The sequence below is a fragment of the Cajanus cajan genome, chromosome 4, assembly GCF_000230855.2.
Source record: "Cajanus cajan strain Asha chromosome 4, NIPB_CcT2T_4, whole genome shotgun sequence".
NCBI lineage: Eukaryota > Viridiplantae > Streptophyta > Magnoliopsida > Fabales > Fabaceae > Cajanus > Cajanus cajan.
In genome coordinates this window covers 75378957-75405406 of record NC_138520.1, presented here as the reverse complement: position 1 = coordinate 75405406, position 26450 = coordinate 75378957, and the positions used below count along the sequence as shown (strand labels likewise).

Below are 26450 nucleotides of genomic sequence, written 5' to 3'. Positions count from 1 at the left end.
GATAAATATATATACATGGGTGGAAGAAAAAAAATCTTTGTTGATTAATAATAGTTAATTTTTTGCAGGAACAAGAACAAAGCAAAATTATAAACACACTAGTTACACCTTTAAAAAAGCTTTATCACCGAATCCCGCATATAGCCCATGATGAGTGTATGACGAGTTTCTAATAATAATTATTATTCATTAATACTTTTGAACTAAAAAGGACAATCACAACCAGGTTACGTGTTATAAAATTAGAAAATAATTTAAGTAAAATTATAAAGACTAAAAAAATGTATTATATATATATATATATATTATAAGATAAATAAAGTGAAATGTATCATAACAATAGCCAAGTAAAACCATAAATATAAAATAAAAATCGCTATCATCAAGTCGCCTTTCTGAAAGAAGGTGACAATATTTTGATATGCATACTTAAATCATAAAATTCTTTCATTTATCATAACTAATTTTTGGGTTGGAGTGCCCTCATAATGAAGTCATAAATAGAAGTGCGATGGTAATTTTTATTTCTTTTCAACTTTTGTTTTCCTCATCTTTTACCATTGTGCATTTTATTTTTATTTCTTGTTTTCCCACCCTATTCTATTAAAGTGGATGTTTGATGAAAGTGGTAATATGAGAAGTCACTTTTCGATTCAGAAAATGTAAATGACATCACGTTCTTTTACATCAGCTCTGGCAGAAACAGTGCAAGAGCATTTAAAACTCATGACTGAGCCTTTGATGATTTTTATTTTCAAACGTTACAAATATTGCTTCATTCATGTGTTTGGGATACCAATTGTTCATATACACCTACAATAATTGGAGGGTTCCGAAATCATGAGCCCAAAAAACTCTAATTATGAAGTACGTACTACAAGTCTAGAACACAATATGACAAAAGAAGAATCATAATTTGTTCAATTATAGGTATTGTACAAGACAAATTAGATATTTTATAAACAAAGCTCAGATTGAAGCAAACTAGATTTAATAGGAGAAGATAGTAGATAGAGCCAAGAAGAAGAAAAAAAAAGTAGTCAAAGTTCTTGTGCTTAATTAATGGAGGATCAAAGCCACAGTTTCGCGGTCATGCAATGCAAAGACCATGTGATGTGATGAGGCAGTGACATACAGATTTTAAGAAACCCATCAAAATCATCCCACCTATAATTTCTGGCCATACGAACCCCCTCCTTTAAATCTTTTCCTAATCATCAACGTCATTGCACATATAATGCAACTTTTTTTATAAATGATAAACAAAATTCCTCCCCTTTTTTAGATTTATTACAAAAACAGTATTCAAATTATGATCTAATTAGACCCATTTATCATCTTAACTTAATATTGTCATTTCATGAATTCGCCCTCTTATTTTTTTATTTTTACAATTTTGATCTCTTATTATTTTACAAGTAAATTGTACTGACATCCATTCATATTGTGTAAGATTACGCACAACTTTTTATTTTTCAAAATAATCAAAGAGAATAATGTAATATTTAAGTGAGATTGGTGTCATCTTTTTCAAAGGAGTTTAATACAATATTGCGAAAATTTTAGGAGTCTCAATATAATTTGCTCTTATTCCACTGTGCAATTTTAGTCCTTATGACTTACTCTATTGCACCGATGATGTGATGAAACATTTTATTGTATGGCTTAAATATTCATTTAATTCTTATAGTTTCAAAAAAAAATATTTTAATTTTTATAGTTAAAATGTTCTATTTTAATTAATTAATATATATATATATATATAGTTTTTTTCCCTTTTAATCTTTATTGTTGTTGCATGTTATAAAAACTAAAATATAAAATTTATAAATTTATTAGAATAAAAAGAAATAAAATAATATATAGACTAAAATAAAATATTTTTAATTATAAAAACTATATGAAAAAGTTCATATGAAACTATATATACAAAAGAAATATATTTAAATCTTTATTGTATTATCATATTATGTTAACGTGACATTCTCCTATATTTTCTCATTAATATTTATACTAAATATTGGATATCAAATTAGTAAAAATTCTAAAATTACACGATTAAAATAGTGATGATCAAATTTGCGAAAGAAAAGAGAGATCATATTCACAAAATGAAAATAATAGGAGGGAAAAGTATAATTAAATATCAATTTATTTTTTTTTTGCCGCATTTAGAATTATTTTAATTGAAACTCCTAAGTCGTACCTAACTTGAACTAGGCGTAACCAACTGACACCTTTTACAAAACACTATTTTTCCTCCTCTACAGTTTCTATATCAACATTCTTTGGATATGAGATAAACCAAAATTAGCATAGCTGCTACACAAATAGGGTCAAAATAGTATTTTGAACGAAAAATTGGTTTCTGACTAAAGTGCCAAAATTGTTTATGACACTCATAACTCCCCTATCCCCCATGCTCTCTCTCCTATTTAATCCACCCCAAAGGACACCCTCTCCTAACTCCTTTCACTCTCAAAGACAACCACCAAGTGAGACATTTTTTCTCTTCTCTTAAACCATATTCTACCCCTTTGGTCTTATTCCCTTCTTCATTTTCACTTAGTCATGGGGCAAAAACAGATCCTTGCTCATGTGGTGATTTTGTTGCTTATGGTCCTAGTTGGGGCCAAACTAGAAGGAGGAGAAGGTGCTGATAGGATTTTGGAACTCCCTGGTCAGCCAAAGGTCTCATTTCAGCAATTTTCTGGCTATGTTACTGTCAACAAGGTTGCTGGTAGAGCTCTCTTTTACTGGCTCACTGAAGCTGCCAAAAATCCTCTCACCAAGCCTTTGGTCATTTGGCTCAATGGAGGTTAGAACTTACAACTTACAACTTACAACACTCAACCCTCTTCACTCTTTTCTCACATCAGAAATTATTTCATAATTTTTATCCAACTTATTACAATAACTCATCTGAACTAGACTCTCATGATATAGTTTGAAACCATGTGATTCGACCAATGATACATAATGACATAGAAATTAGTCTGGACCACATGATTTCAAACCATGTAATAATTTCTTCTTACGCACCAAAGTTACTTTAGCATGTTGGTTATGTCAAGTTAGAACAATTGCATGCAAATTCACAAACTTTTCGGTCACTGTTATATCGCCTATGCCATTGATTAGTGGTGTGATTTTTTCCTCATTTGGTATTTTAATCCTTCTTCTCTTTGTAACGCTAAGGAACGGTGAAAATACAGCTAATACTATTTTGCTACCGACATACCAGTCGACACAATGTACAAACACTGTCTTTTTTGACCCTTTTGAATATTGTTCTGTGCACCCTAAATTTAATCAATGGGGCGTTTTTCACTTTCATTTCCTCAAATACCGCCTTGTTGAATTGATAAGGCTTAGTTTGACTTGAAACTGAACCAACACATTTATTCTTTTACGTGTTACTTACTTTTTTATTATAATTTAAAAATGTTTCTTAAGGTACTGGTGTGCATTACATTTAATTAGGGGGGAGGGGGGTGTAGATAGAAATGCATTGAATATTTGTACCGTGAAAGAAACAAAGGAAAGTGTACGTAGAGCCCACATGAGTGGGTTGGCAAATGGCAATGGATAGCTTGGAATGATGACCTAACTAACGATGAATGGTACAAAGCAACATACACAAGGGCACAGTGAACTTCTGCTCTCTCCATTTCTCTCTCTTGTTTTTTTTGGCCATGGCTATCTCAAACGCGCACGCATACACACGCATGGCACTTAATGCTTGAAAGCAACTAAAAACCAGACTCATTGATGATTAAATAGCTTCACAGCCATTATTTAAGGTTCTGTTTGGCAACTTGTCAGCTGCCATTGGCGCACCATCAATGCAACCCTATATTTAGCACAATACCTATGCCTTTCTCTCCCTAAAATTAATCAACATCTATGTATGTATGTCTAAGCATTTAATTCATCTTTAATTAAACTCATTTTAGATCCTTTTTCAAAAGATTTTTCTCAAAGAAAATAAGAAATACTTTTAATAAGAGCATGGGCCTTGTTAGTAGTTAAGGTGTGATTAATCAACTCATAAATAAAAATCTTTAATTAGAAGGAGAAAACAATAAGTGTTGTTGTTTTTTTAATTCGAATTATAATTTTACCGAGTAATACACAAGGACATTTAATAAAATCATTTATTATATATATATATATATATATATATATGTATGGCAGTGCATGTAAGTTTAGTCCCTATTAGAAATCACATCAAAATTGCATTAATAATATTTTTTAAAAAAATATTTTTGGATCCGGTTAATTAATGCCTTAAGAAATTAAACTTGGAAACAAATATTATTGGGATGGAAATTATAAAAAGTGTGCTGTTATACTTTCTAAAAAATAAATAAATAATCATTTTTTATTTCTTAACCAGTGGCTTGAGGAATTGGTTTAATATTTTTCTTCATTTTTAATCTCTTAACTGAAGATATATACTGGGTAGCATTTAAAAACATGATAATTGGAAAACAGTTTTTTAAAACATAAAGGGCAAATAATCAATTGATAAATAAAATTGTATTGAAAATAATTGTGATAACTAGTTTACTAATATTATTTTTTGATCTATATAGGCTAAGCTTTGTTTATTACTTTTATGATTTAGTTTCATACTCTTAAATTATCTTACACAGGATGTGCAATTTTGTGGTAATTCAGGTCCAGGTTGTTCATCAGTGGCATATGGAGCATCGGAAGAGATTGGCCCATTTAGAATAAACAAAACAGCTTCTGGGCTATACATTAACAAGTTCTCATGGAACACAGTGGCCAACCTCTTGTTCTTGGAAGCTCCGGCCGGCGTGGGATTCTCCTACACCAACCGCTCCTCCGACCTCCTCAACACCGGCGACCGCCGCACCGGTAGGGCCCACAACCCTCCCATCCACATTAATTGCCACCACAGTTCACGGTTCACATATATCTTTCCTAGTGATGATTTTTATTTTGGTAGGCCATGGAAAATAATAAAGATTAGCATAAGTTATAATTGGTGATAAAATGAGCAGCTGAATGGACGAGGTTCACCAAATTAATTACTACTTCTAACATTATTATTATTATGAGTTGATATATGTGTCCCGATACATAATTGCCAATCGATAACGATGGACCATATTTGGTGGTCCACGTTCGTCACATAATAATTTTTGTATTGACCAACCACGTACCTCATAGACAAACCACATTGTACTTGTAGCACTCGCTTCAGTACGAAAATTTCTCATGATATTCATCGTAATTGAAACTTCCAAAACGCGATTCAGATGAAAATAACACCTAGAGCCTAGATCACAGTTTTACTTTTAACTTGTTGGACCAGACATAGATATTTTACCTTTCATTTACTTTGCTTTTTTTAAACGTAACTATTAATTAAAATATGGTTGGAACTCTTGCTTTGTTTTGTTTTGGCATAGATACATCTACGTATTTCTCTCCGTATACCGAAAAAATACATAAGTAATTATTTTTTTCTAATTAATGACTAATGTATCATATCCTATACTCGTGTGCTTACTTGTTGAATTCACTGTTCATCAGCTCAAGACTCTCTGGAATTTGTTATCCAATGGCTAGAACGATTCCCGCGTTACAAAAATCGGGAACTTTATATCACTGGAGAGAGCTATGCAGGCCATTATGTTCCTCAATTAGCCAAAGAAATCATGACCTATAACGAAAAAGCCAAGCACCCCATCAATCTCAAAGGAATAATGGTAAATACTCAACTTTCTCTTTTGCATTTATAATCATGTATAAACAGTTTTATTTACTTTAGTAAATAAGATTCACTTAACCATACAAAAGTGGCAAGTTCTTATGAAGGAAAACATCTTTATATATTACATTATCCTCGTAAATAATTAGATGTCATGATAGATATGAGACTTTTAAGTAACCATAGTAAAACTCAACAAGCATCTTTAGGTCGCTGATTTAATATAATTTTCAATAAACATTCTATGTATTGATTCCTTAATTAGTGGACATTGGACGCCGGTTATGATGGTGTAAAATATTTTGACATTTTGGATGCATTTCAAATTAAAAGTAACTTGGCACTTTTAACAACTTAAGATCTAATGTCTTGACATTTTAGGATAAAATGTAGTAAAAGAGGATTATAGGTGGTTTTACGAAGGAGGGGGAGAATATTAATGAATGGTGAAGTTTTGTTTTGTTAATTATAGTAAATAATGCAGGTAGGAAATGCAGTGACAGACAACTACTATGATAACTTGGGAACAGTTACGTACTGGTGGAGCCATGCTATGATCTCGGATCAGACTTATCGGCAACTGATGAGTACATGTGATTTTCACCGGCAGAAGGAATCTGATGAGTGTGAGTCTGTATATAGCTATGCCATGGATCAAGAGTTTGGTAACATTGATCAGTACAACATCTATGCTCCTCCATGCAATAACTCCGATGGTAGCTCTGCCACACGCCGCACCATGCGCTTACCTCACCTTCCCCGTCTGGTACTACTAATATATTCAATTTTCATCTACTGCTATCAGTCACGGTAATTTTTTTATAAGTCATCATATGTTGTCACATCTTCTTTCAAGAAGGAACATATTAGCATTCAAAAATTGTTGATCATGGTATATTAGCAAATTACAAATTTAAATGAAAAAATATGGATGCCCAACATGTAAAATAGTTTTATATTGTAATTCAATCATAAATTATCATATTTGATAAAAGTTTTAATTGTAACACAATATAAAATAGTTTTCCGTTATTTTTTGATTAATTAATAGTGTAAAACTATTTTATAATTAAGACTAATTTAAATATTAATAAGTAAAATGTTGTATCTTTCAAAAAAAAAATAATAATTATAATCATATTATAGCAGTTTTGTATTAGATTTATCATGTGATATTGTTCCTATTGTACAAATATGAAAAAATAATCTTATTAGTATGATCAGCTTGTGGAAAATTTGTTTATTATCAGGCTTTTAGGCAATGGTCTGGCTATGATCCATGTACGGAAAAGTATGCAGAGATTTACTACAACAGGCCTGATGTGCAGAAAGCACTTCATGCTAACAAAACTGGCATTCCTTATAAGTGGACTGCTTGCAGGTGAGATTGTGTGTGCCGTTTAGACTATGAAGGGTTGAATCCCAAGTTTTAATTGAAAATTAAGTTATCAGAGTTATCATGTACAAAAGGTTGATTGATGATTATATTGGTTTTCATTTGATGCAGTGAGGTTTTGAATCGTAACTGGAATGATACAGATGTATCTGTTCTTCCAATTTATAGAGAGTTGATTGCTCACGGAGTAAGAGTTTGGGTATTCAGGTTGGTTTTGAAATGCATATAGCTCTCCTATATATGTTTTTATCTCATGATTTTAGACTATTATGTTCTCAACTAATTTTTATGTGATATATAACCGAATTTTATCAACTTTTTTTCATAAATTAAAAATTCCAATTATGTGTTACATACAGATTCGTCAGAACCATAAATATATAACAATTTGTGTCTGTGTGTGCACGTTTAAGACTCTTTCAGCTACACCATCCAGTAAGGAGGGAAAGAAACATGGGATAAGTCACACTAATAGGTCCCATGTTTTTTTTTCTCATATGCTAGACATGGTTAGAGAGGATCCAAGTCAATGATTAATGGGTAGATGCATATTAATTATGTTTGACAATTGTGCTAATACAGTGGGGACGTGGATTCGGTGGTGCCTGTCACAGCAACAAGATATGCCCTTGCACAGCTTAAGCTATCAACTAAAATACCATGGTATCCTTGGTATGTCAAAAATCAGGTGAGTGCATTTTAAAACTGTTCTTCCTTTTACGCATGCATTTAGTAGTTAATTAATTGTTAAGTGTCTTGTATAGTTTGATTGCTATTAGCGATGGTTTACAATATAGAGCTATTCTAAGTCACCAATCGGACATTTTGGCACATAAATAAGAAATTGTTAAAATGGATCATGCAGCTTAATTATGATATCATCATAGATATAGTCAAATTCTATACGAGGGTTGCCCCCAACGTTGATAGGACAGTACTCTTGCCAAAACTATAGAATTTAAAAAAACTATTGTGTTTTTAAATTCAGCCTATTCAACCCTTTACTCTTTAATTAATGCTATTGAGTTATGATAAGTTGGCACAAAATACAAGATTTGGTCTAAGTTTGTGAATTTGAATTTTTGGACGACTATAAATCTTATTTTAGTGAATATATTTATTCAAAAAGATTTTTTAAGTGTCTGAAGTAAAATTCTTTTGATTTGTCTCTATTAATTTTTAGTTTGAAAAATAAGATTTAATTAAATTAATTAGACACTCCTATATTTTAACTAATTACTAAATAAATAATAGTACTTGATTTGAAAATCATTGTGATGCCATTGACTTTCTGGCCACTAATCATGGGATGTCATCCCATGTTTACCGCATTACGTATAAAAAAAAAAAAAAAAAAAGTTAATGCTCTTGATTAAATTTTTTGGTCTATGTTGATTCAAAATAAATATTGTCCTAATAAATGCCAAATGTTGAACTTGCTAGTGCAGGGGTCCTAGTGTCCTTGAATGGTTCTACATGTGAATATATATATATAATATAAGGGTACATTTATATCGAAATAGAAAATCAATTCACAGCTAAAATTATATAAATTAGAAGCACTCTAGCTAGTGGTCGAGGAGTTAAAGATAGATATATGAAAATTTAGATTGAATCTTTATTATTATGATTATAATTTATCTTAGTTATCAAAAAATCATATAAATTAATTAAATTTTGGTTATTTATGTGAAGGTTGGAGGGTGGACAGAGGTGTACGAAGGGGTAACATTTGCGACAGTGAGAGGAGCAGGGCATGAAGTGCCACTATTCAAGCCAAGAGCAGCCCTTCAGTTATTCACATCATTCCTTGCAGGAAAGCCTCTTCCCAAGTCCTAAATAAGGGAAAAATAAGATGGTGCTAAGAAAAAGGAAAATGGAGGGGAAGAAAGGAAACACAAAAGGGGGAAAAAAAAGAGAAAGAAAAAAAAAAGAGAGAGAGAGAAACAAGTGTAAAAGCCTAGAGGTTCTAATTTCTATTGCTTTTTTTATCGTTCTGAACAAAGTTTATGACATTTTTCGTTGTCAACTAATTAACAAGAGGGGTTGGTGGAATTAAAGAGCAAGGGTCGATTCTAAAATCTAAAATGTGCATTTTTAATTTTATTTACTCATCCATATGTTAATTAATATTTTTAAGGAATCAAATATGACGCGAGTATTGAAAGTTGTTTGTATAAATAATTTAATGTTTGTATTTTTAACTAAAGATTAGAGTTTAATTTCGCACAACTTATGGGTAGGTTCTATGCGGATGTTCCATATAAAATAGTTATGACAATTGTATTTGCTGGCTGTTTCCATTTAGATCAAATCAGAGAATATTTTGCATATTATAAATGTTTTTAAATTTAAGTGAATCATTGATGAGTTAAGTTGATGAAAATATAAATAAGTTAAGTGAACAATCTGACCCACCACGAATTTAACTTAAATGGATCGAGTCAAAATTAATCTAAATTAATTTTTTTGATTAATTAAATTTTTTACTCAACCTAACCCATTTTGAAGGGAAGCCACTAGCCCACGAGGTAGAATCTACTTTCACAAGTTTACCATGTTTGACACACAGGAGACTTTCTAAATTCCTTGCATCATTTATTATATTTGCAAAAGTGAGGTACGGTTTACCTAATATTGGTGACTTATGTTTTATGCTATTCGTAAGAAGTTTCAATCTTTGGCAGCTACATCATTTTTAATTTCATTTCGTACGATCAGTTTGACTATAATCTAAAGCGTATATATACCATGATTGTCGGGTCAACTTTCGAATTCTTTTGCTTCAATGCATTGTATAGAAAATATTTCGAGGCTCTAGAAGGTCAGGGTATTTGAGGTGCTTCTAAAGTTCTTGTCCAAGTATATTGTTAATTTATTTATTTTCAATAATGATTGCTCTAGTTTGTACATATAATGATGGGAGGTTTGAAGAACTCGAGAACTCAACATTAACTACCACAAAATTGAAAGAAGAAAAAAATCACATTTAGAAAAGAATCATAATCCAACTTTTATATATTTAGAGGGATCAAGAAAATATTTTATCATATTTATTTCTTAACTAGAATAAAAAGATAAAAGTCATGATTATTATTAATGTTCACGATATTCATTATTAGTTTGAAAAAGGATACTCACATTGATTGCTCTAGTCTAACAACACTCGTAGACAAAACAAAGAAATGAGATTAATACTCTTAGAAGAGAAAAGATACCAATTAAAGTTTACTAGCTAACATAGGATATATAGAGCCTGAAGTTCAGCTCTTCGTTTTGATCTTTGCCATTATTCTTTCCATCAAAACGTTATAATTAAGTTGCGTTCCTTATTTTCTAAAAAAAAGAATGAGATATGTGGTCAAATTTGCCTCCAATATTCAGAAGATCTATGAAATAGGTGAAATAAAGTTTGTTTGTTTGTTTTTTTTTGCCAAGGAGAGATGATCAGAGTTATACTTGTTTTGAGTTTCAGCTAAGAGAATGAGTCAATTGAGGAAAAGAATGCATCAACTAAGGTATGAAGTAGAGACTTGTGATGAAAATTTTCTAATTGGCTACCTCAATTTGAAAGACTTAAAACTATATTGTTGTTATTGGATTTTTTTTTTACTGTGCTCAACAGGTACACATTAGTTAAGTTTCACCTCCACAATACCATAATTGAAAGTTCAATATTGTTATAAAAATATTTTTAACTTATATTCAAATAAACTCTATATCAAACTTAATAATCATCACTATTTTCTAAATAGATTCCTATAACAAATATTTTAATTTACTGAATGAGAAATTAATCTCATTTATTATCGATGTTCAGTTAATGATGAATGCCTTGTTAAATTGGTAGTAGATTTTATTTTGGTGTCTCCTTTAGTGGTATCCAGCAACACAGCACAAGAAATGTGGATGTTGTAATTGTAGAACATTAAATCACGCAGTGTGACCAAAGGTGTGTTGTGTTTTACAGTACTTTGGTGTGAAAGAAAGGTCATTTTGTGCGACAATAATGAATGAGGTGATAATGGAAAGGCAGTGTCGTTTAGAGAAAAAGAGAAGAAAGAAATAATTAAGAAAAAGAAGTCCATAAAGCAACAAAACAATGGAGCCCAGACATGAAATTATACTTTAATGTCACCTTCTTCATTGTGTATTTATTATTATCATCATTAAATTTGTGCCGTCCAAATTATTCACTATCACAAATCACAATACTACCAACTATACCAAACTCGATCCCTTTCTAAAGGTATCAAAATTATGTATTAATAACTTTTCTTTTTCTAACAAAATACTCTGTAACATCATGCTTGGAGATATATATGTGTACGTGTGCGTGTAAAGGACTGACACACTCTTGCATGAATTAATAAATCCCTGCGAAAGAAATACTTATCATTTTTTCTTCTTATTTAGAAAGTTATCCAAACGTGGTAAAAGTATTATTGTGGACTGACCTAACCAAAATATATTTGTCAATATGAAGGAAGAAAAACTCCTCTAAGAAAAAGACGTACTGGAGTCTTAGAAGTCAAAAGTACAACAGTGATAGAAGAAATTCGTGCATGAACTTGTTGATACATCACGTGAACAAAGTTTAAAACATTGCTACCCCTAAAAATGTATTGATTGATATACTTGTGAAAATAGTTCCTCCAAATCATATTAATATACTACATGTTTCTTTTGTGACCAAAAACAAATATTATATGTTTCTTTGATATTTTTATTTATTTCAAAATATTTATTGCTTTAAAAAGTTTAAAAACACACACACACAATTATTTTTTAAATAATATATTCGTTATTTTAACCAAATTTTTAAATAAATTTAGGATTACATTTTATGGTTTTTAATAAAAGAAATCGTAGTAATTAATTTGAGTAATTAATAATTTCTAAAAAAATATCTACTCTATCTATTATTTAAAGGACAAACAATATCAAATGAAGATAATAATGTATCTTTTTTTATAGCATAAATTACATGTATCATCTTCCACGAAAAATAATTGTATTAAAGTAGAGTAAGATTATTATACACCAATTAAATTAAAATATCAATTGATCCATGCATGTATTTGTTGATAGAAAATAATATTTATTCAATAAAATAATAATAATTTAATATTTTATTAATTGAGTGCATGCAATTCAAATTATATATATTCGGGTCTTAAAAAAATTTGTAAATGTTGTTCTAAACTGCTGATTTCTTATAATAACTAACGATATCTTACCGTTGACTTAATTTAAAAATATATCTAAATTTTAATATATTAATATTTAAAGATAAAAGAAAATTTTTTTACACCAATTTTTTTTATTATTTTATTCATAGAAATAATACTAACAACAGGATTCAAAATTAAAATATCTACACATTTTTTTGGGTGAATCAAACTCATACAAAGATCAAATAAAATTACAAGAATACAAAATAGAAGTTACATTAAAAACTATTGTTTGCATTCAAAGCAAAGAAAAACATAATAAAATCAAAATTTCTTAAATTTTTACTTAGAAACATTTCAAAAATTGGTCAACTTATTTACGGTTTAAAATCATGTGCATATTACTCTAATTTTCACATCTAAAAATAAATTCACTTTAAAAATTAATTTTTAATCTATAATCAATAATTTAATACACAAAAAAACATGTCTAAATCAAATATATGTATATCTCTATATATAAATATAAAGAAAAAGTTACTCGTATTACTAATTCTCAATTTGATATATATAAAAAATTTAAATCTCACAATAATTTAAATATATATATATATAAGATAATTTTTATTTTATAAATTGAGTTAAGCACAAAATTCACTATTATAATAAACTTCTTTATATGATCGAATTAATAACTATTTTTTAATGTATAATAACTAAATTACATGTAGGACTAAACTATATATAATAAAAACAAGATGTCCAATAATGTAACGAAAAAGTGTTAAAAAGGAAAAGGTGAAAGTGGTACGAAGAAAACAGAACGAGGACCAGTACGATTTTGAAGAGAAAAATATATAGATTGTAATTGTTGGCAGCAAGTTGTAGCCAGAAAACGAGTTTGAGATTGGTCATAGAAATCGCAGCCACGCCATCATTTTTTTTTTCTTCTCATTATTATATTACATATATTTTTAACTAAACTTGTCTCTTTTAAAGCTTCAGAAGGAGCTTTCTCTTCTTCTCCTTCACTTTCTACATTTTCACACAACTGTCTCTGCGTTCATAAAAGTCAAAATACAATTCAGTGCTTTTGATGCTTATTCTGTCCTTTTCCAGATCTTGCACACCATTTAATTCTTCTGCTTCTTCTTCACTCAGAATTTTGTGGGGGTGCTCCTGCTATCCAGGAAGTGAAGGTAAACTTTTTAAGTGTTCCCTTTTGTTGTTATTATAATTATCCTCTTATTATTGTTTCTTATTCATCTGAGGTTGCAATATGTGTATTTTGGTGGTTGTTGTAATGGGTTTTGTTTCGCTTTCTACGGTAACAATTAATTTTGTTTTGGGGGTTTCTGCAGGCATAAGGTGGTTTCTCTTCTTACCCATATGCACTTTTGCTGTTGAAATTGGTTGGTGAGTTGAAGAGGTGTATTAAGGTTGAGTTTGGAGTTGAAAAGGTTTGAACTTTTTGGGTGATTGCGCTTTGTTGAAGTCTGGTTTTTAAATGGCTGTAGAGGAGTCTGAGTCTGTGATTGGGGAGCTAGAAAGGGAGGAGAACTTGATTGCTGCAGTAAGGAATATTGTGAAGGCATTAGGGCCAAATAAGACCTTAACTAGTGATGCCAAGAAAGTACTAGCAGATCTTGGCACTAGATTGTCCTCCATGTCCTTACCTAGTGAGAAGGAGGAGGGGAAACTAGGGCATGGGGGGGATGATGGTGATGATCATGTTGGTGGTGGTGACCATGATGTTGATGATGATGATCAAGAGGAGGGTGTTAGTGCTATTGAAGAAAGGCTTAGTGTGATTCAGGAGAAAATAATGAGATGGGAGGAAGATCAGTCAATGATTTGGGATTTGGGACCTGAGGAAGCATCTGAGTATCTCAATGCTGCTAATGAAGCACGCCGTTTGATCGAGAAGTTGGAAAGTTTGCATTTGAAGAAAGAGGATCAAGAGTACAAGTTTATGCATAGGGCTTATAGTGTGCTTCAAACAGCTATGGCGCGGCTTGAAGAAGAATTCAGGAACTTGCTTATCCAGAACAGGCAACCTTTTGAGCCTGAATACGTCTCTTTTCGATCCAGTGAAGAAGATGCTGTTGATGAGAACTCCATAGTCTCTATAGGCGATGAATCGGTGGAGGAGTCACTTCAAAGAGATAGTGTCAGCAGAGCCTCCGAGGAGCATATCATTCACTTGGTTCATCCAGCTGTGATCCCGGATCTCAGGTGTATTGCAAACTTACTTTTTGCATCTAACTATGTCCAGGAATGTTCCAATGCTTATGTCATTGTCCGGAGGGATGCCTTAGATGAGTGCCTCTTCATTCTTGAAATGGAAAGGCTCAGCATCGAGGATGTCCTTAAAATGGAGTGGGGTAATTTGAATTCAAAAATCAAAAGATGGATTTGGGCTGTGAAAATCTTTGTTAGGGTGTATCTTGCAAGTGAGAGGTGGCTTAGTGACCAGATTTTTGGGGAGGGTGAGCCTGTTGGTCTAGCTTGTTTTGTTGATGCATCAAAGGCTTCGATATTGCAGCTTCTGAATTTCGGTGAAGCCATGTCTATTGGCCCTCACCAACCTGAGAAACTGTTCCGCGTTCTTGACATGTATGAGGTTCTAGCTGACCTTATGCCCGACATTGATGTTTTGTATTCAGATGAGGTTGGTTCGTCGGTTAAGATTGAATGTCACGAGGTTCTGAAGAGATTAGGCGATTGTGTGAGGGCAACATTTCTTGAATTTGAAAATGCCATTGCAACAAATGTATCATCAACCGCTTTTGTTGGTGGTGGCATTCATCCTTTGACAAAATATGTTATGAATTATCTTAGAACCCTTACTGACTACAGTGACATACTCAATCTGCTTCTGAAGGACCAAGAAGAAGAGGATGGCATTTCATTGTCGCCTGACATGAGCCCTGGTACAGAAGAAGATAGCAGAAGTCAGGGATCTCCGAGTAGAGTTTCCTCAATGGCCCTCCACTTCCGATCAATCGCTTCAATCTTGGAGAGCAACCTTGAGGAGAAGTCCAAGTTATACAAAGAGTTATCCTTGCAGCATTTGTTCTTAATGAACAACCTACATTATATGGCTGAAAAGGTTAAGGGGTCTGAACTCAGGCTCGTATATGGAGATGAATGGATTCGAAAGCGCAACTGGAAGTTTCAGCAGCATGCAATGAAATATGAGAGAGCTAGTTGGAGTTCTATTCTCAACTTGCTTAAGGATGAGGGAATTCATGTTCCGGGTACAAATTCTGTCTCAAAAAGTCTTCTTAAAGAGAAGCTTCGAAGCTTCTACTTCGGCTTCGAGGATGTTTACAGAATCCAGACAGCTTGGGTTATCCCAGATATTCAGCTTCGTGACGATTTGCGGATTTCTCTATCCCTCAAAGTGATCCAAGCTTATAGGACATTTGTTGGAAGGCATAATAGTCACATAAGTGACAAAAACATTAAGTACAGTGCTGATGATTTACAAAACTACCTTATGGATTTCTTTGAAGGGTCTCAAAAGTGTTTGCAAAATCCCCATAGGAGGTGATAGCTGATAGGCAAGAATAACCCTGTTATCTAACACAGGCTTCTATGTGTTCATAAACAGGCTAGGATCCGTGTCAAAGCCTTATTGTCCCACGTAGTGTGTATTATATGTAATGATTGTAAGAGATTCAGAGTTATGCTGCCCTTTTGCAATGTATTCTTTTGATTTACTTAAATTTGATTCCATAATAGGCCTAACACGATATTCTGTTTTCTTTCTCTTTAAAGTTTTTGTGTTGAAGACATGCAATAAATCTAAAAGGATGGAGATAATTAAATAGTAATACTGGCCTTAATGAAAAACATGGTTCTATATTCAATTTCTCTTGTAATTCCTGCACCACAGCACAGTTTTAACTTGCTTAGAACTTCAAGTTATGTTGGAGGCACAAGAGAAAGACCAAAAACCAAGTCAAATAACCGGTAAGCATATATTTTGACTCCAGTGAATGGTCATCAAGGAATGGTGTTTCAAAAATGGCTCTTGATAAGGCAAAAAAAGATATTGTGAATTTGACCTGTAGCTGATGAAATTGTCTGGAATGTAGACATTTGAAGTCAACCTTGAAATTTTCATGGTAGATGCATTCACCAATCGGCCTGCAAAATATTAATTAGTTACCAATTGCAGTGCCATCATTTTCAGGTGAAAGATATTTGGATTTTTTTTTTTTGTTGAAAGGAGATGAGACAAGCATAGTTATAGAAAAAAAATCTTAAAAATAAAATTAGTACTTTTAAACTAAAATGGGAAATTTTTACATTAACTTATAAGCAGGAGAGTTTGAAGAGTCAAACAGTGATTATTATCAAATTGGTGAAGAGCACTTGGTCTTTTCCTCCTGGAAGTGCAACTCTATTAACCGAAAGAGACACTTCCTTGAGCAACTTGAAATCTTTGGAGAGTTATGAGTGCAAATGTCCAATAGTCAGCATCATTGGTCAATATTTTTAATGGGAAATTGAATTTGGACCTAACTCTTTTTGTCATGCCATGTGATTTATGAAGATATAAGACCCCTTCCCCACTATCAGTCCCCCCAAAACGTATTAATGGACCGATACGGGGTACCCACCAAGGGATTACCCCAAACAAAAAACTAATATTTCGTGGAAAAGGTTTAAAGAAAATGGGGTTTTGAATGAGATTGAACAAATGAAAATGCTTAAGGTCATCATTGGTTGGCTTTATTTTAATTGTAATATTAGTATGACTGGAGCATATTGACACGTTATTGTTTCTGTATATGCCAAGTTAATGCCAATTGCCATGTGGCAATAGTCCTACTTGAGGACTAGAGATGCACCTTTTGTTTTGAATAATGAAGTATCCTTACCCTTTGTCCAAAAACTATGCCCTGAAATCCGTTTTTTTTTTTTTAATATGTATTATATAAATTTGGATATTTGATAAGGTGAGTTGTAATTAAAAATATTTTTTAAAAGATTTAAGAAATTTTTAGGAGATATTTAGATAAATTAAACACTTTTAAGAGAGAGAAAATAGAAGGAAAAAAATTAAATAAAATAATTTTTTTTATAAGTTAGAACTAATTTATGTATATTTTAAAAATATGTTTTTAAACAAAACTAATATAAAAAATTATAAATTAATTTATATATAAACTAATTTTCACTTATGAGTTTCATTTTACTCTTATGAAAAAGTTTATGCATGGTTAACGGTACCAACCATGCTTCTTCACCAAGGAATTTGTATTTGTGGCTGAGATTTTGAGCGGTCTCACACAACAGATTTAAGGCCAGCAATTAAGGTAAAAAATATGTTTCTTGGAATTTTTGTTTAGCTATAATTTTGAAATTCTAAGCGGATTTAAAAATATTACACAAGTATTTTCAAAAAAAAATAATTATTTAAAAAGTATACAAGAGTTGCTTCTTGAAAAAAAAAAACTATTTATATATAAAAAAAATTTAGACAAACACAACAAAAATTAAAAGTGCTTATTTTATTAAAAAAAAACACTTTTATAAGAAATTTTTTTTAAACAAACAGACTCAATAAATATTAGTTATGAAATCGTACTTAAACCCCCTCAAAAAATATTGGCACATGAAAATTTCATTTTCTTCTTGTTTCTTTTCCTTCTAATTAAAAAAAATAAGGGAGAAATATAAAGTTATCATTTAAAAGGAAGATTTTTTTTTTCTGTAGTAAGACTTTTTCAGAGAAAAGAATAGGTAAAAGAAATAGGTGATTTGAATTCAAAATCTGAACTATCAAAAATAAAAATAATGAAGAACAGAGAATATCAAGGATAAAAGTACATGCTTAAATTATAGTAATATCTATAATAAATGACAGGTGCTATTTTGCACAAATCTCTTATTTTGCTTTATGGTATGCTTGAATAGATATCCATTCATGAGCTTAATTAAAAAATATATTAAAGAAGGAGATTCTAAATATGATTATACCAATAGGGCGAATATTTCTGAAAAGACAATAGTTGAGGAAAATGAAAGAATCTTACTCTTATAGATTTCCACTAACATAAATAGGGTAAAAAGGGTTAATACTAAATCACCATAAACCAAAGATTTTACACAATGCATTTGATCATCAAAAAAGAAAAAAAACCTGAATTGGGGCCACAACACAGTAAGGATGTGATTAATTCAACCAAACTAACAAAAACTTTACAGACAATGACCTGGATTAAATGACTAAGAAACAAATCACATGGTGCAATTGAGAATTATGGTTGTCTGGAGTGTGTTGGGGTGTAGAGATACTTGTACATTCAACAATTTTTAAGGCTTGGAAGAAGTCAACAAAATCATGTCACATGGTAGATCTTCATTGGTCACATCCTCAATTCCCCAGGATGTTGAAAACCAAACTTGGTTAATTCTGCTGCCACTAAGTAGCAGTAATAACGGGTAGAGGACATTTTCATTCGTGTGTCACTGATTAGGTCAGAACTTGTCCTAACTCTACGGATTTTAGTCTCAATCAACCTCAATTTCGTAAGAATAGCTAAGTTTTCCAACTACTGAAGAAGCGAATTTAGTAGTATTTGCATACTTTAGGGGGAAATAAATACTAATGTTGCAGACTTGGAATGAGTCAAAAGAAACTTCAACATCTACAATGTTACAATCTTTTCTTCTCATTTATTGAATTTCACTTGTCCATCGTTCCATATCAAGAATCAACATGATGCTTCAATGAATTTCTAGGCATTTACTTTTGAATAGCAATGGGAAAATAGGAATTGAAATTGAGTCAAGTCGCTTTTAAAACAAAATTTAATGGACAAGCATGGGTGCAGTTATGTTTACCAACGTTAGAAAACTGCATCTTTGTTATAAGTAGAATATTAAAGGATTTATTTTTATTCATTGAAATTACATTGATGGTACTAGAATTAGTTGATTACACCAAAGTTCAAACATAAAATTTTATGCATATTATTACTAAAACAATCCTAATGATTCAAAATATTAAAAGATTATAATAACTTAAGCTGATGAAATAATTGAGCTAACTCATTTAATTTGACAACGTATTTAACTTCTTTTTTTTTGTATAATGTATAAAAATGTGTACTTTAGAGGTTGAGATCCTGCCACATTTTAAAACAAATTATATACTATTGCAGTGAATTAGAAAAAGAATAAACCGGTCCTTCGAGCATTGTTTTCTTTTCCTTATAATCTTTTAAGTAATACAATTATATGAGTAGTTTTTAAAAAATATTATATATTTTATTAACTTTGAATGAATAATTTGAAAAGTTGTAGAATATATAATGGGATATATAACATAATTTATAATATTTCAAAAACTATTTGTATAATTTTATTATGTTAAAGAGTAAAGACTACTTCATAAATAATAATTTAAGTCATTTTTATTCGTTAGAAAATGTACATAACTATCCGATCAAATTGGGCTTGGAGGAGTCATTTATGTCTCTAACAAGAGATTTCCTTTCTAGAGAGATTAATAAAAACAAAAAAACTGCTATGGCCAGTCTTTAATGGATTTCAAACCTGGGCCATTTTGGGATTGGAATGCTAAGTGACAAGGCATAAACACACCTCCACTCTCGTATAAACACACCTCATTTTTTAAAAAATATATATAAAATGTCTAAATTACCCTTAAAAAAATGAAATTCCAAAATTTACACCTCCCTTCCCTGCATTCCTGTACCTCGCACCCCCCTTCCCCACACTCCCACACCCCCACACCCCATACCCCAACTCAGAGACGAGAAAAACGGCACAAAAATTACATCTACTTGACTTGAATCCTTCACTCTAATTGCAGTGCAAGGCTGGCCAACTTTTGCCATGTTTGATGATGACAGAAGATCAAGGGTGAGCCAGTATTCCATGTTGTGCTGCAAGTTAAGACCTCCTGCAGAAGTTGTTTTCCGGATTGAATCAGAAGCTTGACAATCCGATTCTCTGGATTTTTGTGCTTGAAAATTTGAGTCCCCAGGAGGATAGGGAGGGGTCATGACTTGTTCTCTCTTCAAATTGGGCATGAAGTTAAGTCATGTGTTATTGACAAGAATAAGTTCTAACACTGATCTAGGTATCAAAGAATGACTGCTAAACTCGAGTAGGAAAATTGAAGACAGGACCAAAAGGAACATAGAAATGAGCATCACACAAAATAATTATGATACCCTTTAGGAAGAAGGGGGTGTGGGGAAAGGGGGTTTGGGATGCGGGGAAGGGGGGTGCGGGGTACAGGGGTGTGGGGAAGGGGGTATAAATTTTGGAATTTTATTTTTTTTAAGGATAATTTAGACATTTTATATATATTTTTCTAAAAAAAAGACGTGTTTATACAAGAGTGGAAGTGTGTTTATCATCTGCCAAGTGACAAACCTATAGTGGGCCCCTTTTTTTTTGTGAATACTCTAGCCCATACTAAATTATTTATTTAAATTATAAACATGAGTTTGAGGGGTTTTTTTTTTAACGCGAAGATAAGAGGAATAAATATTGATAGTTAAATTTCTTATAAATGATCAAAATCAAAATACATAAATTTATTTGTTTGATTTATTATATATTTTATGATTTTACTTTTAATTCTATATTTGTAATTTTTATTTAATTGAAAAATACTTACATAATGAACAAATACTTGGGAAAGGAATTTTAGAAACTTCTTTGGTGTAGATACTTTGAGAGGGATATGAGAGAGAGAATGTTGAGGAAAACTTGTGAAAAAATATTAGGTGAAATTATACTACATAATTTATACCTAGTGTTTATATGACATTTAATTAAGTATTATTATTTTTTTGTTTGTTGATTGAAAAACTTAAATACAATTCCGATTATGTTAAATGTAAACTACAATTAAATCTCAATTGAATCAAAAACTATAAAAATAGTTTTTTTTAAAAAAAACGGTTTGGAAAAACCCTACACTAAATTTTCTAACTACAATTCAAATACAATTAAGATATGTTTGGTTTAACATTTGCATACTTGAATGAACGTTAATAAGTCACAAAATGATACACTCGTTTGTTTGGTTGTTTTCCTTTGTGTTGCGTTTGAATATATTTTTTACTTCAACGTTGGTTTCAATCAAAGCAACATTTTTGTTACTTTTGTTTTGACATTAACGACATTTTACTTTTCAATTGAAATTATTAATTTGGAATGGCTCCCAAGTATAAAATACCTCGTACTATCTCATGTTGGTAGTGATCTCCTGAACATACTTGCCATGCACATATGCACCTATATGAATTGAGAAAAAATAAAATAAATAAATAAAACCCAATGCAAGCATTGTCATACGTAATGACAAGAGAATATTTTAACATTATTTTTATGGAAATATTTTAATATTATTTATTATTTAATTTATAATATCATCTCATTATCGTTATTATTATTAATATTATTATTTAATAATACTTTATCAATTCAAAGATCCCTAAAAAAATAATTAAAAAATAACATTCATATTTTATTATAAAATGTATGTCTAGTTTAGTAATTACATATTTAAAACTAATTTTAATTATTGTCACTCAAACAAATGTTTATTTTGATAAAAGTATTTTTAGAATAAAGGTATCCAAATATGAATCAAATAATCTTATACCCATTTTAATTGAACAATTAAACTCAATTTTTTGAACTATAATTCAAACATATATTTAAAGTGTGTTTACTTTTGCATTTGAATCTTAGATCAAATGTTTGAATTTCATTAAACGAGTTATTGAAATATTTGACAATTTTTATTTTTCGTTGAGTTAAACATCATTTCTCTCAAAATGTCGTTAAAATTTAAAGGTTGGATTCCTTATTTTTGTGATAAATGACACAAAAAGAAATATGAATACATTCATGTATCTATAACTATTATAAAGGGAATATAGGAGATGTAACCGCTTTTTGGTCTTCATTTTTTAATGGACCATTATACTCCCAGATTTAAAAAAAAATCTTAAATTTTTTTTAAATAATTATACACAATTTTTTAATATTTTATTAGTAAATAATTATTAGAGACACTTCGTGCCTTTATCCTTCTAGTTAGTATAATAAAAATATAATAATATATATTCAATTATTAGTACAATTATGTAGTAAATGAAAAAATAACTACAAACTTCAATAATTTCATTAAATTTATTATTCTAGTTTCATATTTTTCAAATTAATATTAAGAAACAAACCATCATCAATATTATATTAATATTAATTTTTTAAAATACAATATTTGCAGGTATTTATTATTTTAATTTTATAATATTAGCATCAATTTTTTTGAAATGTAATAATAATGCAGTAACATGTTATCAATTCAAATATATTTAAAAAATAGTAAAATAAATAATATTAATATTACAGTATAAAATTTATATTTGTTTTAATAATCACATATTTAAAACTATTTTTAATTAATATCATTCAAACAACTTTTATACTTTTAAAATAAAAATATCTAAACATAAATCAAATTACACTAAATCTATTTTTAGCTGAACTTAAATTCACAAAATTAAGTTGAAGCATAATTAATTTTTAAAATCACAGTCCAAACACATTGAACACCAAAAACCAAAATCTCAGAAGCATCACCCGAGTGGCCACGTGTCAAGCTGCAGAGGCAAAGCCCTAAATTAGGTCAGCGTGGAGTGTGAAGGGTTTTAGTATTTAGCAGCTTCACACACCTGAGAAGAGAACAGAACCTGAACCCCCACTGTGCTTTTCAAGGGTGGTAAGATCTCAAGTTCCAAACTTTCTCTCGACCCATTTTTCCTACTCCCCTCATTATTTCACTCTTCTTCTCTGAAAGCTTGTTTGCTTCTTTTTTCTCCGCATCCCCTTGTTTATTCGGTCTGTAGCGCTTGTTTGTTTCTCTCCTTTTGTTATTTTTTTATTTTTACAACAAATTGAGATATACTTCCATGATTTTTGTTATGCTTTATGGTATGAAAGATTATATTTTTTACTATCTGCAACAAAAAAAATTTGTGTGTGTAAAATACAAGTGGGTTTTCTCGATTATGGTTCTTATTATGTTTATGCTTTCTTGGTTTATGGGGCGTTTGGATTAGAAGTTTGTGGCATATCTACTGCATATATGTGTGTATTTAGCATAAGTAGAGTTTCCCTGTTGCAGTGTCATTCTAGTGTGGTGAATAGCAAGGGTCCTGGGAAGCCAAAATTTCGGTAGCAAAATGGCTGTTATAAGTTTATAATTTTAATTGGGAAATGAATTGCTTCTGATGGTGGTTCTGGAGGTATTTATTCATGAGTTCATGACTATGAGATCATCCATGCCATTAAACGTGGGACACATTTTTCCCCCCATGTAGGACCCAATCTGTAGTCTGTCTGCCAGGTGGATTGAACCAGACACCCCACAGACTTGATGCTGTGGAGTGTGGAGTTGAACCGCAACTCCACAATCCTTGGTTGTCACTTTTAATTTTATGTTGTGGCTAATGAGAAATTAGCCTGCAATTGGATGAATGATTCCTTTTGATGTGTAAGAAAGTGATCTGGGGGTGGAACTATTTAATGCTGCAGAACATAAGTTACGTTGCACAATTAGTATGCTGTATAAACTTTTTGCCATGTGATGCTTTTGTAGGGTTTAGCAATGGCTTTCTTAAATAAAATTGGAAGTCTGCTCAAGAATTCTGCTGTCAAGCATATCAATCAAGATTTTTCTGTGTCTACTCCTTCAATTTTCCAAGCAATTAGATCCATGTCATCTGCAAAGCTTTTTGTTGGAGGTACTTTAGTTTATCATACTGATTTTTTTATTTTTTATTTTCAGAATGGAACTTAGCAATAATTATTTCGATTTTCTTTACAGGTATTTCTTACAGCACTGATGATATGAGTCTGCGAGAGGCTTTTGGCCGCTATGGAGAAGTAATTGACGGTACTTTTCAGACTTACACTGTCTACTAGTTTTTCATTATTTCAGGTAGAGGTAATATCATGCTAAAAAGAATAAAAAGTGCTAGTATAACACACTCTCCAATACTCTTTTGAACAGACCCTATTATTGGTTGAAATTTATTGAAAATCACAAATTTTAGTGGCTCTCACCTCTTATTCAATGACTCTTTCTCCTAATTTTATAGTTTTCAAAAAAATAAAAGTGTGTTGCTAGCACTCCTCAGAGAAAAAATTGATTGCAAACCTTTTATTATCTAAATTTCAGAGAGAAAAAAAATTCCAATGTGATACTCATTATGCGTATAGTTTGATAGAGTGGATATTTCTTTTGTTTTGATAAAAATAGAGGCTACTGAATTATAGTTGTGTTTATGTCATTGTTTCTTTTGTAGGTGTACTTTTTTTTGTTCCTCTGTTTTCTTAGAATTAATTTCACCATTGTAGTTGCTAGTGATAAACTGATAATAGAGAGGTTTGATTGCCATCATCTGTAGTGTGACAAACTGGCAAGCAGCAACCAAATGTTCTTATAACAATCATTAAAAAAATTGTCTGCATTAAGCATACATGTTTCATAATATGATGCTTATTGAATTCAGCACTTAAATTGTTTGTTTTGGATATTCTTCCAGCCAAAGTTATTACGGATCGCGAAACAGGCAGGTCAAGAGGTTTTGCCTTCATAACTTATGCAACCAGTGAGGATGCATCTTCTGCCATTCAGGGCATGGATGGCCAGGTATTATCAGTTTTCCGTGCCAACTTTTTAATTTGACATGCATGCCACTTCTTCACATGGTAAGCATGTTATATCCTTATATATGAAGAAATTATAAGGTTGTCTACATATTATATATTAAGTAGTGAAAAATCTTGTATTGCGTGCCTGGAGTAAGCGAGTGCTGTTATTTGGCCAAGTTAAGGTAGACATGTTAATCTCTAAGATGATAACTTTTGTTGTATATGCAAGTTTGATTGAGTTCAGGTTCAGACATTAAGCTTCAAACTCAAAAGCTTTTATTCTGTAATGGTTGAGGCTTCTTGAACTTGAGTGTAAATAACTTGTGATAACTGCATAATATATTCTTGTCATCAATAATGCTTTACACTAAGTAATCTTTATTACACTTTTTTTTTATTCCAAGATTCAGTTTACAAATAATACTATTTTGGAAACCAAGCAAATTCTTGCAACATACGGAATTAGATTTCAGAACCAACGCTGAGAATTTGAAAAAATAACATTCAGTAAAATATTTTACCAATTAGAATTTAATCTTGCCTATTTTAATAAAGAAATGAGAAATCAGGATACAATTAGTCATACTATAATTGTATTAGAATTTGGAGTCAATCGTTACTGTTAGTTTCAGTAGATTAATCTTGCCTAATGTCTGCAATTTTTAAAAGGTAGATGATTTTTCTTTGGCATCTCAAATAATAGTGTTACAGGATCTTCATGGGCGGAGGATACGGGTGAATTATGCTACAGAAAGGTCACGACCAGGGTTTGGTGGTGGTGGCGGCGGCTATGGTGGAGGTGGCTCTGGTGGCAGTGGCGGATATGGTGGCGGCGGCTATGGCGGTGGTGGTGGCAGCTATGGAAGAGGTGGCTATGGAGGTAATGACAGTAGGGGTGGAAGTTATGGAAGTGGTGGTTATGGTGTTACGAGCAGCTATGGCAGTGGCAATGCTGAAACTAGTTACACCGGTGGTGCTGATGCTAGTAATTACCAATTCAATGAAAATTCTGGTGGGGATCTTGACTCAGGTAGCGGCAAGTCTGGTTTGGGATATGATGGTCAATTTGGTAGCAACCAAAATGACGGAACAGGCGCTGACAATGATGAATTCATTGAGCCACTTGAAGAAAATGTGAAGGAGAACAATGATGACTATGCTCAGACCCGGGGGTGAAAGAATTTTCACCATGAAAGAAATTCCTTGCCTAGAGCATTTAACCTGTGGGGTTGATGATAAATGTGTTAACAATTATTTCAGAAGTTCATTGTTTGGTTTGAACTTGATAGTTTGTCAGCTCATGGACTGATGTAAAATAAGATTTTCTAGGAGTCGAACTTCATTTAGAATGATTTTATTTTTCAACCATTTGACACCAGGAATGATGAGAACAAATATACAAAACTTA

General features: G+C 31.3%; 3 protein-coding genes across 3 annotated transcripts; all 3 read left to right on the top strand.

Moving 5' to 3' along the window:
- Positions 1-2437: 2437 nt before the first annotated feature.
- On the top strand, positions 2438-9230 carry SCPL25 (serine carboxypeptidase-like 25). The gene is made up of 8 exons (XM_020363405.3): positions 2438-2818; positions 4684-4887; positions 5569-5744; positions 6231-6512; positions 6997-7127; positions 7254-7349; positions 7725-7830; positions 8838-9230. The coding sequence occupies exons 1-8, from the start codon at positions 2572-2574 to the stop codon at positions 8979-8981; spliced, it is 1386 nt and encodes a 461-aa protein (XP_020218994.2). The 5' UTR covers positions 2438-2571; the 3' UTR covers positions 8982-9230.
- A 3970-nt stretch (positions 9231-13200) lies between these two features.
- Positions 13201-16047, top strand: EXO70E1 (exocyst subunit exo70 family protein E1). Its single transcript, XM_020364239.3, has 2 exons — positions 13201-13515; positions 13678-16047. The coding sequence occupies exon 2, from the start codon at positions 13824-13826 to the stop codon at positions 15870-15872; it is 2049 nt and encodes a 682-aa protein (XP_020219828.1). The 5' UTR covers positions 13201-13515; positions 13678-13823; the 3' UTR covers positions 15873-16047.
- Positions 16048-22958: 6911 nt separating this feature from the next.
- Positions 22959-26450, top strand: LOC109802144 (uncharacterized). The gene is made up of 5 exons (XM_020363376.3): positions 22959-23105; positions 23985-24129; positions 24213-24281; positions 24934-25040; positions 25754-26450. The coding sequence occupies exons 2-5, from the start codon at positions 23994-23996 to the stop codon at positions 26216-26218; spliced, it is 777 nt and encodes a 258-aa protein (XP_020218965.1). The 5' UTR covers positions 22959-23105; positions 23985-23993; the 3' UTR covers positions 26219-26450.